This window comes from Grampus griseus (assembly GCF_964374135.1).
Source record: "Grampus griseus genome assembly, chromosome: 9".
Classification (NCBI taxonomy): Eukaryota; Metazoa; Chordata; class Mammalia; order Artiodactyla; family Delphinidae; genus Grampus; species Grampus griseus.
The window spans coordinates 96239899-96256067 of NC_139003.1; the positions used below are offsets into that span (position 1 = coordinate 96239899).

A 16169-nucleotide genomic window follows, 5' to 3' on the forward strand; every position below is an offset into this window, starting at 1 on the left:
GGGTTTTAGCCCTGGTCCGGGAAGATCCCACATGCCGTGGAGCAGCTAAGCCTGTGCACCACAACTACTGAGCCTGCGCTCTAGAGCCCATGAGCCACAACTACTGAGCCCGCGTGCCGCAACTACTGAAGCCTGCGTGCCGCAACTACTGGAGCCCGCGTGCCTAGAGCCCGTGCTCCGCAACAAGAGAAGCCACCACAACGAGAAGCCCGCACACTGCAACGAAGAGTAGCCCCAGCTTGCCGCAACTAGAGAAAGCCCGCACACAGCAATGAAGACCCAACGCAGCCATAAATAAATAAATAAATAAATTTTAAAAATAAATAAATAAAAGCCTGCTAACTTAAGTGGCCACTGAGCTGTGATATCCACTGGCAGCACAGGGCCTTTCTTTCTCAGGGTGGTGGGCACAGTCTGACCTTGAGGTCAGAGAACCTGTCTTCCCCAGGAGCTTCCCCGTCCCTGGGCTGGTGCTGCTGTCCTCCCGCCATGAGGGGAGCACGTCTCGGCTTAGTGGTTCTCACTGTCCCCTCCCTGCCTATTGGGCTCTGTACTCTGTGGAGGAAGTATTTCATGGCCAGGTTCGGAGTGAGAGGAGGTTGTGGGCCCAAACTTGGTGCCCCAGATCACAGCTGGCTCTGTTGCATTTGAAAGGGAGGCCACCTGTTCCTGCCAGCCTTCTGGCTGAGTGGGCAGTCAGCACACCTGGGGGGACATCCCCTTGATTGTGTGTGTGTGCGTGAAAAACAGATGGCGTACTGCCAGCACATTGGGGTGGAGTTCATGTTCATCAATGACCTGGAGCAGTGCCAGTGGATCCGGCAGAAATTCGAGACGCCTGGGATCATGCAGTTCACCAACGAGGAGAAGCGGACCTTGCTGGCCCGGCTAGTGCGCTCTACCAGGTACGGGGCTGCACTGGTCCCGTCAGTGTGGCACAGCTTGTTGACAGGGGTGGGTGGGTTTGGAGTGTGGCCACAGCCCCACGAGAGCAAGGTTGGCCCTGGTGACTTGGCTCTTCAGAGTGGCTTGGTTCCTGTCCAGGTTTGAGGAGTTCCTGCAGCGGAAATGGTCATCTGAGAAGCGCTTTGGTCTCGAAGGCTGCGAGGTGCTGATTCCTGCCCTCAAGACCATCATTGACAAGTCAAGTGAGAACGGAGTGGACTACGTGATCATGGGGATGCCGCACAGGTACCTGGCTGCCCTTCATGCATCCAGAGCACGGGGTGGGGCACTAGGCAAGCAAGGAGGCTGGCTCGCCTGGAACGCACTTGCACCCCTGTCCTGGGACAGCCATCGCCACAGCATCCCCCTCCCTCAGTAGCCACTGTCACACTCAAGGCCGTAGTGGTTTTAGGCAGGCATCTTGGCCTCATGCCCTTGTCGGGATCACTACTGAGGGAGGTTAACCTAGAGGGAAGGCTGCTCGGTGACGTGGAGCGGAGACCTCAGCTTGAGGCGGCAGCGGAGGCTGAGGGTGGAGCGTTCGCCGCAGGCCGGCAGTGTTTCTCCGTTTTCTACCTTTCTTCCTCCCACCTCGTCGTGGCCCTGGGTGCCGGGCAAGCAGAGGCTGAGTGTCCCACATCAGCTCTGCTCTCAGCTCCTCTCGGGCTGCAAACCGAGGCACTGCCTGTCCATCGGGGGAGGAAGGGGCTAGAACAGCATTGCCTGCTGCCTGGAACACAGCTCAGGCCCTGCTCGCTCCTCTGTGTACCAGAGGGCGGCTGAACGTGCTTGCAAACGTCATCAGGAAGGAGCTGGAGCAGATTTTCTGTCAGTTCGACTCAAAGCTGGAGGCAGCTGATGAGGTGAGACACCTGATTTCTTTTAGAAACTAGCATAGCTCCGACCCACACCAGACCCTGGTTCCACTTGTTTCTCCGGAAGCACCTGGGCCTGGGATCCTCCATACCACTCACAAAGGAGGTGGCCGGTGGCCGACCTCCTGGAGAAAAAAGAGATCAGAGGCTTGGCAGCCCCCGCAGTCCTCCCCGCTGGGGTTTGGGATGTGCGCCTCTGGTTGAGGGACCTTCTCCCTGTGCCCTAGGTAGAGCCGTTCTGGGGAAAGGCTTTCCATCCTTCCAGGAATGGGGGTTCTGGGAGGAGAAGTAACACAGGACAGGGCTGTCGTGAAGAGTAAGCATCTCCACGCCCAGGATGAAGACTGACTGTTTGTACCTTCAGGGTTCTGGAGACGTGAAGTACCACCTGGGCATGTATCACCGGCGGATCAACCGTGTGACCGACAGGAACATCACCCTGTCGCTGGTGGCGAACCCTTCCCACCTGGAGGCTGCCGATCCCGTGGTGATGGGCAAGACCAAAGCTGAGCAGTTTTACTGCGGGGACACCGAGGGAAAGAAGGTAAGGCCACGGGGACTGGCCAGGGGCAGCCCTGAGGCCACATGGTCCAGGACCGGCTCACAGCCTCAGGCACGTCCCAGACCTCATGTTTCTGGAATTTAACAAAATATTCTGAATGGATCTTGAAAGAGTAGCCATAGTATTAATAAATTAATCCGTTACAGTTAATGCTTCCTTCCAAGTTGTGACCACCAGAGCTAGGTGGGGAGTAGATTGCTTTCATTGTCACCACACCTGTGGAGAAGCTAGTCTTGTACAGTATCATGGCGGACAAAGAGCCTTTGTCACTGAACAGGAGGAGAGAGTCTTAAGGAAAAGATGTGGGTGAGCCTAAAGGAGGAACTGTAAAACGGACAGATGGGGGGCTTCCCTGGTGGCGCGGTGGTTGAGAGTCCGCCTGCCGATGCAGGGGACGCAGGTTCGTGCCCCGGTCCGGGAAGATCGCACATGCCGCGGAGCGGCTGGGCCTGTGAGCCGTGGCCGCTGAGCCTGCGCGTCCGGAGCCTGTGCTCCGCAACGGGAGAGGCCACGGCAGTGAGAGGCCCGCGTACCGCAAAAAAAAAAAAAAAAAATACTGACAGATGGGAGGAGAGGTGTTCGAGTTTGTAGCAGGGTGGCACCGTTTAGAGATGGAGAACAGCTCGAGTTCCGGGGGGCCCTGGTACCGGCATTTTCCAGGTGTGTGACGCTGAATGTTTAATGTTGGTTGGACAGCCTACTTAAGTATAGAAATCCTCAGTGGATTTTAACTGTTTGTCCTTGTTTAACCTCAAAGTAGAAGTCTGTCTGTAACAAATTGTACAGTTCTTATTACTTAATGATAACCTCAAAGCCAAGCAATAAGAAAAATCAAGTTTTTGTAATGTCTGCGTGTGCCTTCTGGGGCATGTTCAAAGTCAGCATCACCACCCTACTCTCAAGCATCTCTTGTTCTTCCTAGAAATAGGGTCATATGTGAGGAAGCTAACAGAACATACACAACGTGATGTAAAGCTGCAGGTTCACTGGTAAAGAACTTCAGAAGAGGTATATGGGTGTGGAAGGAAGTGGAATGAAAGGCAGTCAAATCCTCTCATCGATAGAGTAGGTAGTTGTCATATTTAATTAAAGAAACAGCAGGATTTAGGTAGATGGGAAGAAAAGGACATTCTCTGGAGATGAAAGAAGGACAAGGATGGAGGTGGGGTTGTGCTGTGGGCAGAGCAGGGAGGAGCTGGGCAGGGCAGCCCGGCCCAGGGATGCCCTGGAGAGGGGTCAGACTTTTTAGAGGTGGAACCAAGCATTAGTCTACTAGGTTCTATAATTTAAAACACTGTGAGTCTACTCGTACTGTGTTTGGACAGTTAGAGGGTAACGGGATCCCGACTAGAGGTGGCATTGGGAACAGGAAGTGGTTCCTGCACCACAAAGAGTGTGGCCCACGGGGAGGGTGTCGGGACATGAGAGTTACTTTGCTGAGCTTGGGGGCCTGGATGGTGCCTCAGAAACTCCAAGAGGGTAGAAAGTGGCTTCCTGTGCAGCCCCCGAGACCACCAGTGACACTGGCCGGGGACGGATAGGGAGGAAACCAGCATCAGTGACCAGTGCCTCCAGCATTTCCGCTGTCTGTGGCTGGGACCCTTGCCCAGGCATTTGGGGCCAGGGAAGGGAACAGGATTGCAGAAAACTTTGTGACATCCACGTTCATAAATTACAGACGAAAAGCCACTCCAGCATCGCTTGCTTAGAATGCTGGAGACATCCTGAAAAGGAATGAAAGAACTAGGGAGAAGTGGTGGAGGGTGTCTAACATGCTTCAGATGATCACAGCAATCCATCCTGTGAGGCCAGGAGAGGCTGATTAGCCCTGTGTGGTCACCAGGCACTTGTCTGAGGGAGTGCCCTGTCCATGGGAGTGCCCTGCCTGGCGTGGACGGCCCATCCCTCCAGGCCCCTGCCCCCGCCCCTCTATCTGAGCCCACCCTTGCCCGTGCTCAGCGGGCGGGTCCAGACCCCACCAGTCCTTCACACCTGCTCTCCTGGCTACCCTTCCCAAACCCTTAGGCAATTATCTGATTTCTGTTAAACCCAGAATCCAGGGAGCTGGAGTGTTTGTTACATAACCTTCAGTGTTTCAGAAAAAAACTATGTAATTTCTATAAATGTGGCCAAGGTTGTTCTATAACCTGGTGCAAGACTGAGCCTGACCCAGCTTGGCTCAGGGCTGATGTGGCCCTTGGGCCATTCATGTGGGAAAGCAGCTCCCTAGCGCCGCGGGTGGCCTGCCACGGATGGAGGCCCGCTCCTACCTGGGTCCAGATCGGGCCGCCAGGGTGTGTGATTTTAGCAAGCAGCGCTGTGCTGAGGAACACAAGGGACCGAGTGCAGCCTAGCAAGGGGCACAATACAGCTTCTCCAGAAGATCAAGAGAAACAGCGTGAGGAGAGGGGAGGCTGACCCTGAGGTGCCCGACGGCAGAAGGCCGAGGTTGTACAGAGAAGGCTCTGCAGAGAAACGCGCGTCCTGGCGAGCAGCAAGAGGCACCGTGTCCCCCGGTCGTTTGGGCCCTGGCAAGGCTGCAATCCTCTGAGGAGGTCCCTGCGCAGACCCGACACTTGTGTCCACTTCCACCCGTCCCAGACAGTGTCCCTGTGTCCCTCAGGGCAGGACACATGGGGTTCTGCTAAAAAAAAAAATCTAGATTTTTGTCCCTGAAGAGCACGTGGACCTTCTCTTCCTGGCGCTGCGGACCAGGGAGGTGACAGGAGCTGAGTAAACACAGCAAAAGGGCGTCAAGGAGCAGGGGTGGCAGGGCCGTGGGGCTGTACCAAGCAAACAGGTAATGTGCTGCAGACAGTGGGAACAGTGTCTCACGGGGTAGGAGATGTTTATAAACGCGGAAGGAGGAAGGCCCAGAAAAAGGGTTGGAATTGGAGGCATCACAGTTGTGCAGTGTACAGATTTAGAAATCTCTGTGTGCGTGAACCTGTGCTTCTGGTTTTTGGCTCTGTGCTGGAAGAGCCTAGAAGTGTGATGTTTCTAGTGGTGATGAGCACACAAATACTAGTCTTCAGTGCCGTCCTCCACTGAAGGAACCAGGCTCCTTAGAGAAGTGTCTGATTCCAGGGCTGGGCAGGAACAGTGCAGCAGGGGGCTGAAATCTCTGTTGTGCCAGAAAGCACGGAGGCCCCCACGAGCCATGGGGCCTGTCCAGATGGCACGGGACCCCCACGCCAAGTATGGGGCAGTGTGAGCATCCAAATAACTACAGATACTGGTCAGTTACAGCCAGTTGAATAAAACAGGAATCCGGGAGCACATATTAATACAAATAAATAAAAGTCGAGAAGGGAAAGCTTTTATGGAATGCCAGCGCGTGAAGGCAGGAGTGACACCTGGCAGCATCCCGGGGTGCCGCTCAGGCTGCTGGGTGGGTGGAGGTGTGGTAAGGAGCAAGATCTAGAAGTTCTCCTCACTGTTCTCGTTACCGAGGAGAAATGGCAAGTTTAAAGGGAGAAACACAGACTTCCTGGCGGTCCAGTGGTTAAGACTCTGCACTTCCACTGCAGGGGGTGCAGGTTCGATTCCTGATTGAGGAACTAGGATCCCACATGCTGCGCAGCGTGACCAAAAAAAAAAAAAAAAAAAAGGGAGAAACAGACAGCTACCTGTCCATGTGATCCAAGTCAACTTCATCCACGTGGGGTAGGCCAGCTCTGGCGTCCCCTGGTACGGAATGCACCGTTCCTGAGTCTGCTCACACAGGACCATCAGAGCCCAAGGCCTGTCCGCGACGTGGAGACGGGAGACACAATGGGCTGCTCCAGGTCGAGAGGCTAAAGAGGCGTGGCCCTAAGAGCACGTCCACGTGGGGTCTGGGCCAGCATTGCTTTCCTGATGAGAGGGTCCTGCGTGGTGGGTTCAGGGGTGATGGGCATTGGCTCTGCAGCAGATGATGGCAGGGTGGCTGGTGTGCAGACATGGAGGGCACCCTCGTGGAGCACATTCTCAGGGGGAAGGGGGTGCTCGGGGGGCCTGGGGGGTCTTTGTGCCTTCCTGCCATTTTCTTTCTAAGTTCGAAATTATCTCAAAATACATCATTTTTTGAAAAGTGGATTGTGACTGAATCTCCAGTGTGCCTTGTGGACGTGGTGGTCAGGACCATGTCACATTTGGGGTCTCCTTTGCATGTCTGCAGGTCATGTCCATCCTTCTGCACGGGGATGCTGCGTTTGCCGGCCAGGGCATCGTGTACGAGACCTTCCACCTGAGTGACCTGCCGTCCTACACGACTCACGGCACTGTCCACGTGGTCGTCAACAACCAGGTAACCTGGGCTCCAGGCGGGCTCTGGGGTCTTTGCAGCAGAGAAGGCTGTGGAGGCCACAGCATCAATTAGACTTTCTCCTGAGGCTTCTACGCTCACATCAGCCTTACTTAGAATGACATGGTTTCATCATTTAATACATTTGTTGTTTTCTGATTAATAAACTTGGACAAACAGGAAACTTTCTTTAAAGTGGAGAGATTTTAATTACAGTGTTTTAAGATCATGGTGTTATTTCAGAATATTTTCTTCCATATCCACAAGCATATAGATGGCTTTCCTCTTTTAAGAAACTGGGTTCCATACACACAGTTTTATATCCACTTCTTATTTACCACAGTGTTTTCTCATGTGGTATATATTCTTAAAATATTAATTTTAATGGAAATAATTCATTATAGGTTGTTTCATAAAATAGATATTGAAAAGGTGCCAAGGAAAGAGAAAGGTCTAAAAACAACCTCTGAACTGTGTTTTAAACAGATGACCAAACACAGAGAGTCTTTACTGCTTTTTGGGTAGGGGCTGAGATGCTAACAGGAATGGTCTTCAATCTGGAAGAGTACAGCAAAGACCATTCACAGGGATTGGAAGCCCAAGACACAGGGGGATTTTTTTTTTTTAAAGAAAAAAGTTTTTCCATGAGTAGTCTCCAGAGTCAGGTGAATTCCATCCCAGGAGTTTTTCGCTTGGTTGATTGGTTGGGTTTTTTTGGTGCGGTTTTTTTGGGGTTTTTTTGATTATTTATTCTTTTTTTAAAATTAATTTATTTGTTTATTTTTGGCTGCGTTGTGTCTTCATTGCTGCACGTGGGCTTTCTCTAGTTGGGGCTGCTCTTCATTGTGGTGCGCGGGCTTCTCATTGCGGTGGCTGCTCTTGTTGTGGAGCACGGGCTTTAGGCACGTGGGTTTCAGTAGTTGTGGCATGTGGGCTCAGTAGTTGTGGCACGTGGGCTCAGTAGTTGTGGCACACGGGCTTAGTTGCGCCGCGGCATGTGGCATCATCCCAGACCAGGGCTCGAACCTGTGGTCCTTGCATTGGCAGGCGGATTCTTAACCACTGCACCACCAGGGAAGTCCCTCTCCATTTGTTTAGATTGGGTAATTTCTGTTCCATCTTTAAGTTCTCTGAGTCTTTCCTTTCTCCCTTCCATTCTGCTATAGAGCACCTCCATTCAGGTTTGGGGTTTTTTCCCCTGATTTCCACCCCCCCCGGGGGGGGTTTGTTTGTTTGTTTGTTTTTTCAACTCTAAAGTTTCCACTTGGTTCTTCTTGTATCTTCTGTTTCTTTGCTGAGTTTCTATTTTTTCATGTATTTCAGGAATGTTCATAATTTTTATTGAGGTATTTTTATGAAGTTTGCTTTGAATTTTATGAATTTTAATTTTATGGTCTTTGTGAGGTAATTCTAAAATCTGTGTCATCTCAGTGTTGGCTTCTAATGATTGCTTTTTCTCATTCAAGCTAAGATTTTTCTGGTTGTTGGTATAACAAGTGATTTCTTATGAAACCAGACATTTTGAGGATATGTTATGAAACTCAGAATCTTATTTAAATCTCCTGTTATAGGAGGTGTCCTCTGGACATTTCGGGTCGGGGTTGGGGGACACTTGTTACTGCCAGGTGGGGTAGGGGTCCAGGTTCCCCACCCCAGGTCTGTTGATACCCAGGGAAGTGAGGGGACGGAGGTGGGTCAAGGGTGCTTTGTTACTGCTTCCCAAGTAGCCTCCACTAATACCAGGGATGGAGTGGTTGCCTAATTACCAGCAGCCTAGGGGGGCTGCTGGGGACACCGGGCCTTTGCTGGGGCAAGTGGGGGTGGCCACGGTGTTTTCTGTGGGGTTGGCTGCAGCAGGGTGATGATTGTCTAAAAATCTTCTGTACTGCTAGGTGGCCTGTTCCTGGTCTTCTGGCCAGAGAGAGCCACTTTCCTTGAAACGTCTTTTTGCTATGCCTGTTGGCGTCTCTGAGTTGCCTGCTTCCCTAACCCTAAATCTGGACTGTATGAGGCAAAAAGATAGCCCTGGGAATGATCACAAGTCGTTCCTCGGGACCGGAGGTCCCCGGCTGATCTGCTTGCTTCTGTCTGCCTTCAGTGTTTGTCTTATATATATAATGCCTCGGGTTTTTAATTGTACTTATTAGCAGGAGAAGGAGGGAAAGGTACATCTCCTCCATCTTCCAGAAGTGGAAGTCCCTATGAGCACTTTTTTCTAAGTGTAAATTCCATTTCTTTAGTAAATGCAAGACTATTCAGGTTATCTGTTTCTTCTTGAGTGAGCTCTGGTTACTTCTGTCTGGAATTTTTTCATTTCATTTAAGTTGTAAAATTTATGAGCATAAAGTTTCCAATGTTCTCTTATTAGGGCCTGTTGTTTTATCCCTTCTTTCATTCCTAATACTGGTAATTTGTGTGTTTTCTCTTTTTCTCGGTTATATAGATTTGTTGTTGGTTTCAAAGGAACAGCTTTGGTTTCATTGCATTTTCTCTGTTGTTTTCCTGTTTTCTATTTCATTGGTTTCTGCTCTTTGCAATTTCTTTCCTTCTACTTGCTTTGGGTTTAATTTAGTCTTCTCTTTCTAGTTTTTTATTTCTTATTCATTGACTTGAAACCTTCCGTCTTGGCAATATAAACATTTAACAGTATTTCAATTTAAGAATCACATTACATGGGCTTCCCTGGTGGCGCAGTGGTTGAGAGTCTGCCTGCCGATGCAGGGGACACGGGTTCGTGCCCCGGTCTGGAAAGATCCCACATGCCCGGGAGCGGCTGGGCCCTTGAGCCATGGCCACTGAGCCTGCGTGTCTGGAGCCTGTACTCTGCAACGGGAGAGGCCACAACAGTGAGAGGCCGACATACCACAAAAAAAAAAAAAAAAAAAAGAATCACATTACACAAATGCAGTACAGGTAAGCCTTTGGTTTGTCAAACTTCTTATGACAGAAGGTCAAGCATTTTGGTTGAACTTAAGTGAGACTGTGTCCAGAGGAGAGAGTCTTAGGATGGCATAGTGTCTGGAAAATTACCCTAAAAGGAAGCCGTGACCCCGTAGCCCAGAAGATGGAAGACTCCTAGAAGCATAAGAGCTGTTTTCAAATAAATGAATGCTTCACAAAGCAAGGAATATAATGGGCAGAGTCAGCACCAATGCATAGCAGTTACCAGGAAGCAGCAGATTTCAGCTGAATGAAAAGAACTTCCAACAATCAGACCTGTTCCTTTTTTTTTTTTTTTTTTTTGCGGTACGCAGGCCTCTCACTGTTGTGACCTCTCCCGTTGCAGAGCACAGGCTCCAGACACGCAGGCTCAGCAGCCATGGCTCACGGGCCCAGCCATCTGTGGCATGTGGGATCTTCCCAGACCGGGGCACGAACCCATGTCCCATGTCCCCTGCATCGGCAGGCAGACTCCCAACCACTGCGCTGCCAGGGAAGCCCCCTGTTCCTTTTTTTTTTTTTTTTTGCACCGGATAAAATTTAATAGGGTGGGGAAGACACTGAAAACGGGACAGGGAAGAAGGTGCAGAGTCCGGGTTGGGTGAGGGCCTTAGTTAGCCAAATCTGGGGCCTTCAGGCCCACCCAGCTGCATCTGCAGGTTGACGCAGTAGCCCTGAAAGCTGCAGAGCGCCCAGCACATGTGGGAGCAGGGGTAGTGGCGTGGATGGGGGCAGCCAGGGACAGAGCTGCAGGGTTGAAGGAAACAGGGCTCCAACCAGGATAGACCATTTGCCTCTCGCGTCCCCTCTGGCTCTCAAACCCAGCAGTTCCACTTTGTGGGGTTTTCCTACTAGTACACTCACTCCCAAATGTCTTCTTTAAAGATATCACTTGGGGAATTCCCGGGCTGTCCAGTGGTTAGGACTCGGTGCTTTCACTGCCAGGGCCAGGGTTTGATCCCTGGTCAGGGAACTAAGATCCTGCAAGACACACAGTGTGGCCCAAAATATATATATATATATTTATAATATGTACATAATATATATGTCACTGCTGCACAATTAATATCTTAATAAAACTGGAAGAAAAAATAAATGTACAAAACTGAAATAAGTAAATAATATGGAGGGGCATTGTGGGGAAGCTATGACTGCTGCAGCAAGACTAGAAACCAGAGTTTCTACCACTACATCAGTAGGGAGCTGGTTAAGTAGTTTATGATGTATCCATCCATGTGTTACAAGGCTTAAATGAATTAATACATAGAAATTAATATACATAAAGTGCTCAGAATAGTGCCTGGCCCATAAATAAGCACTAATGTAAGTTAACTGCAACTGCAGTGTAATAAAACCATTTGAGAGAGTAGGATCTATATATACTGTCGAAATGAACTATAAGGTACGTTAAGTGGGGAAAAGAAGTGCAGAGCAGAACGTGGAGTATAGCTGCATCTCTGTGTGTGTGTGTGAGTGGGTGGGTATGCGTACACCCACCATATGTGTTTAAAGATGAAGAAGTCAGGGACTTCCTTGATGGTCCAGTGATTAAGACTCCGAGCTCCCAGTGCAGGAGGCCTGGGTTCAATCCCTAGTCAGGGAACTAGATCCCGCATGCCACAACTAAGACCCGGCACAGCCAAATAAATAAATAAATATTTTTAAAAAACAAAATTAAAAGAATGAAGTTGGTAACAGTGGTGGATATTGGGGAGGGCAGCTGGGGGACTGAGGTCTCAAAACTTCGAAGCAGTTCACTTTCTGTGGTGTTCTAGCTGTAATGTTCATATTATGATCACTGTCTTACCTGGTCCCTACCCTCATTTCCCTATGGGGAGACCCAGACCCAGATGGACCCTGGGATTGATCAAGGTTCTCTGTAAATGCTCATCAGAATTCTCCCTGGTACATCTTTTTTTAATGTTCTCATCAGTTTGTGACTATTTCTAATCTTTTCTTTAGTCAGTGTAATAAAGGAGTTTAGTAAAAGCAATTCATCATAAACAAATAAATAAAGAATTCTCAGACTTCTGTAAGAACTACAGTTGTGCTAATGTTTTCTTAAATCTTTTTACTGTTTTTGATAACATCAGTCATGACATGGGGCCAGTAAGATCTGTAGCAGGAAAGGAAAGACGTGCTTTGCTGAGGCTCTTGTTTCTCTAAGGACACATGTAGGATTTCCTATTCTGAATTTTTCTTCTAAGGAAGCCATCAGTTGCTAAATGCTTTTGTATAAGAATGTTTATGGGCGGGGTGGGGGGGCTTCCCTGGTGGTGCAGTGGTTAAGAATCCGCCTGCCAATGCAGGGGACATGGGTTCAAGCCCTGGTCCGGGAAGATTCCCACATGCCGCGGAGTAACTAAGCCTGTGTGCAACAACTGCTGAGCCTGCGCTCTAGAGCCCGTGAGCCACAACTACTGAGCCCGTGTGCCACAACTACCAAAGCCCGTGTGCCTAGAGCCTGTGCTCCACAGCAAGAGAAGCCACTGCAACAAAAAGCCTACGCACCACAATGAAGAGTGGCCCCCACTCACCACAACTAAAGAAAGCCGGGACGCAGCAAAGAATACCCAAAGCGGCCAAAAATAAAAATAAAATAAATTTTAAAAACAAAATCAAAAAAACTTACTAAAAAAAAATGTTTATCGGGCTTTCCTGGTGGCGCAGTAGTTAAGAATCTGCCTGCCAATGCAGGGACACGGGTTCGAGCCCTGGTCAGGGAAGATCTCACATGCCACGGAGCAACTAAGCCCGTGTGCCACAACTACTGAGCCTGCGCTCTAGAGCCCACGGGCCACAACTACTGAAGCCCATGCACCTAGAGCCCATGCTCTGCAAGAAGAGAAGCCGCCACAATGAGAAGCCCGTGCAGTGCAACGAAGAGTAGCCCCTGCTCGACGCAACTAAAGGAAGCCCATGCACAGCAACGAAGACCCGATGCAGCCAAAAATAAATAAATAAATTAATTTTTTTAAGAAAAGATTTTTCAGGGAAAAATTTTAAAAAAAAAACAGAATGTTTATAAAAACCAAAGAGTCTTTGTATAAATTTTGGCAAAGCCGTAGGAAGCAGTATTATATAATCATTAAAATATTTAATATCCTGGGGAAACGGTCACAACATGGTGAGTTTAAATGCAGGTTACTCATGCTGCTAGTAGGAGGGTGAGTGGTACAACCACTTTGGAGAGCACTCGATGGTATTTAGGTGCAATGTTCTGACCCTGTGGCTTAGTTTTCCCTTCTTAGGAGTACTGCAGAGAAACTCAGTGCTTGCTGGAGAAAACCTCCGTAAGAATGTGTACAGTAACAGTGTATTAACCACAAGTTGGAAACAACTAAATGTCCAACAACAGGAGAATGGATAAATGAACTGTGGTATATACTATTCAGTACTTAGATTTCACTAAGCTCTACTACAGGACATAGAGGTACATGTTTCAACCTGGATGAACCATGAATATAAATATTGAACAGAAAGCAAGTTGCAAAGGATTTGCACAGCATATAGAGTATGACACCATATGTAAGGTACATAGACTGTATATCTCTATGGTTTAAAAGACATGGAAATACTCTTCCAAAATGTCAGTGCTATGAAAACCCAACAAAAGCAAGAAGGCTTCAAGATTAAAGGGGACTAGAGAGAGGTGACAACTAATGCAGGGTGATGTGCTGGATTGGATATGGGACTGAGGCAAGAAAGACTGGGTATCGTTAGGACAATTGGTGGAATGTGTCTACTGAGGGTCAGATAACGGTATTCTGTAATATTAAATTGCTTGGGCCGAGAACTGCACTCTGACTGGTAATGAAATGTCCATGTTTTAGGGAATAGGGACGTCTACTACTTACCTGCAAATGGTTTAGGAAAAATGTGTGTGTGTGCGTGCGTGTGTAATGGAAAGAGCATGAATAAGAAAAGGGGCAAAATGGCAACAGTTGGTGAATCTGAGTAAAGACTGTGTGGGAGTTCTCTGTATGCTTTCAACTTTTCCATAAGTCTGAATGATATCAAAATTTTAGTGAACAATAAGCCTAAGAAGATACCATATACTATTTATGGACACATGGAATACATATTGCAACATGTAGAAACTATGTCCTCCACTTTCAGGGCCGTGCTCTCTGTGTGGGGGCCAGCTGTAGCAGAAATGTATAAAAAGTCCTGAAACTGTTAAGATTTGTTCATTTTGGCTTGTGAGTTCATGGGTGATCATTATAGTATTATCATACTTTCTATATGTTTGAAGTAGTCCATAAAAATAAATTTTAGGTATTTGTTTTTATTTTTATTGTTTTGGTTGCATCAGGTCTTAGCTGTGGCATGCGGGAATCTTTTGTTGTGGCATGTGGGCTCTTCATTGTGGCATGTGGGCTCCTCTCTAGTTGTGGCGTGTGGGTTTTCTCTCTCTAGTTGTGGCACGTGGGCTCTGTAGTTTGTGGCACGCAGGCTCTCTCGCTGAGGCGCGCGAGCTCAGTAGTTGTGGCTCGCGGGCTTAGTTGCCCCACAGCACATGGGATCTTAGTTCCCCGACCAGGGAACGAACCTACATCCCCTGCACTGGAAGGCGGATTCTTTACCACTGGACCACCAGGGAAGTCCCCATGAAAATAAATGTTAAATGCAGGTTATAAAATTACAAATATATGATTAAGTTTTAATACATCTAAGTGGTGAGGCCTTTAATTTTCTTTTCAAAGAAAAAAATGCTAATGTTAAGTTACCAAAGTACAAAACTACAGAAATGATAGGATCTGAAATTTTATATTTATATTTCATGTGTATGCATGCAAAGAAAATCATCTGGAAAGGAAAACATCAAAATATTTACACTGAACCTGGTAGAATATAGTGACTTTGTTTAATTTTTTTTTTTTTTTTTTAATTTTTCATTAAACTGTCTTCCAAACTCTGTTGAACATGTATGAATTTTGTTACCAGAATAGGAAAAAAAAAAACAATTAAAAAAAAAAAATAGTCTTTGGGAACTGTCTTAGAGTAGGCCAAGGGCAGCCAAGTGGCCTCCAGCAGGTGACCTTCAGGCTCCATCCACCCTGCCTGCCGTTAGCCCCGCCCTCACCCTCAGACACATACATTCCTGCTCCTGCCCTGCCCTCTTATCCTGCCCTGCCCTCGGCTCCACCCCCTGTCCTGGTTCCACCCTGCCATTGGCCTGGAGGGTGGGCCTGCTCTGCCCCGCCCCACCTCTGCCCCACCCATGCTCAGCAGCATGCCCAAGCCCCCTGGCCAAGCTGCCTGTCTCTTGCAGATCGGCTTCACCACCGACCCACGCATGGCCCGCTCCTCACCCTACCCCACCGATGTGGCCCGAGTCGTGAATGCCCCCATTTTCCACGTGAATGCGGATGACCCGGAGGCAGTCATGTACGTGTGCAAGGTGGCAGCTGAGTGGAGGAGCACCTTCCACAAGGACGTGGTGGTGGACCTGGTGAGTGACCTTAGCCCGTGTCCTGAAGAGAGGGGTCAGGGCTCCCTAGAGCCAGGGCACCTCAGTGCCCCTCCTGAGGGCTCCTGCATCTTCGGCCTGGGTGACCTGACCTGGGGAAGAAGGTAGTTGGAATCCTGTCCCGAGATAGCCCCAGGTCACTCTCGTTTCATCTCATGTGACAGTCAAAGCAATTCTAGCGAGTGAAGGAGTGAGAGACAGGACCCTAATTCTAGAAGAGGTAAACTGAGGTGTCACATAGGAGAAATGAGGGCAGGTCCTCGTGGGTCCCGGGTCCCAGCCAACATGGTCCGTGATGCTGGCGTCTCCTGGCTGTGTTCAGGTGTGTTACCGACGCAATGGCCACAACGAGATGGACGAGCCCATGTTCACACAGCCGCTCATGTACAAGCAGATCCGCAAGCAGAAGCCCGTGCTGCAGAAGTATGCCGAGGTGCTGGTGTCGCAGGGCGTGGTCAACCAGCCTGAGTATGAGGTGCGTCCCCGGCTCTGGTCCCAGTGGGCCTTTCCAGAGCCAGGGAGGGATAGAGAAGGCCCACCACAGGGCAAATGCTCGCTTTCGCAGAGTAATTAGGATCCAAGTGAGAACACGTGAAATATTTACAACTATAGCATTTCGGTGCATAACTTCTTGGAGAGTCCAGGCTACTGAGGCGTTGGGTGAGGGAGGTGGGACCTGAGAGCACTTTGGCACAAGGCAGTGGCCTCCTTGGCTTACAGAGTCCAGTGCACAGGGGTGAGAGGGCGAGAGGCTGATGAGGGATCCAGCTCGTAAAGGGCCTGCTGTGACCTGGTCAGTTCTGGCTGGTTATGAGTGCGAAGGCCCGTGCAGGGTGATGGAGAAATGGAGCAGGGCTGCGTATTCAGGGGCTGTGCTCGGAGCCATGAGAACTCATCCGAAAGAATATGGTGAGAGGGTGGGCGGGGACAGGGCTCCAACTTAGAGCAGGATCTGCAGCCAGCAACTGTGGAGAAGCAGCTACGGGAATGAAAACAATAAAACGGAAGCTTCCCACAGACCTCAGGGGTGATGCGTGTTGGGAGGAGAAGGCCTGGAGGCCAGTGGAGTCTGAGGGACTCTGCACTCAG

The 16169-nt window shown here is 49.4% G+C and overlaps 1 protein-coding gene across 7 annotated transcripts in view; it reads left to right on the forward strand.

The window, feature by feature from the left end:
* OGDH (oxoglutarate dehydrogenase) overlaps nt 1–16169 on the forward strand; it is a 76934-nt gene that overhangs the window by 47112 nt on the left and 13653 nt on the right. For all 7 annotated transcript variants that reach the window (XM_082662167.1, XM_082662168.1, XM_082662162.1 and 4 more), the window contains 7 exons: nt 751–905; nt 1045–1191; nt 1718–1808; nt 2185–2364; nt 6542–6670; nt 14883–15062; nt 15403–15555. In XM_082662167.1, coding sequence (XP_082518293.1) covers nt 751–905; nt 1045–1191; nt 1718–1808; nt 2185–2364; nt 6542–6670; nt 14883–15062; nt 15403–15555 — 1035 coding nt within the window. The remainder of the gene's footprint in view (nt 1–750; nt 906–1044; nt 1192–1717; nt 1809–2184; nt 2365–6541; nt 6671–14882; nt 15063–15402; nt 15556–16169) is intronic.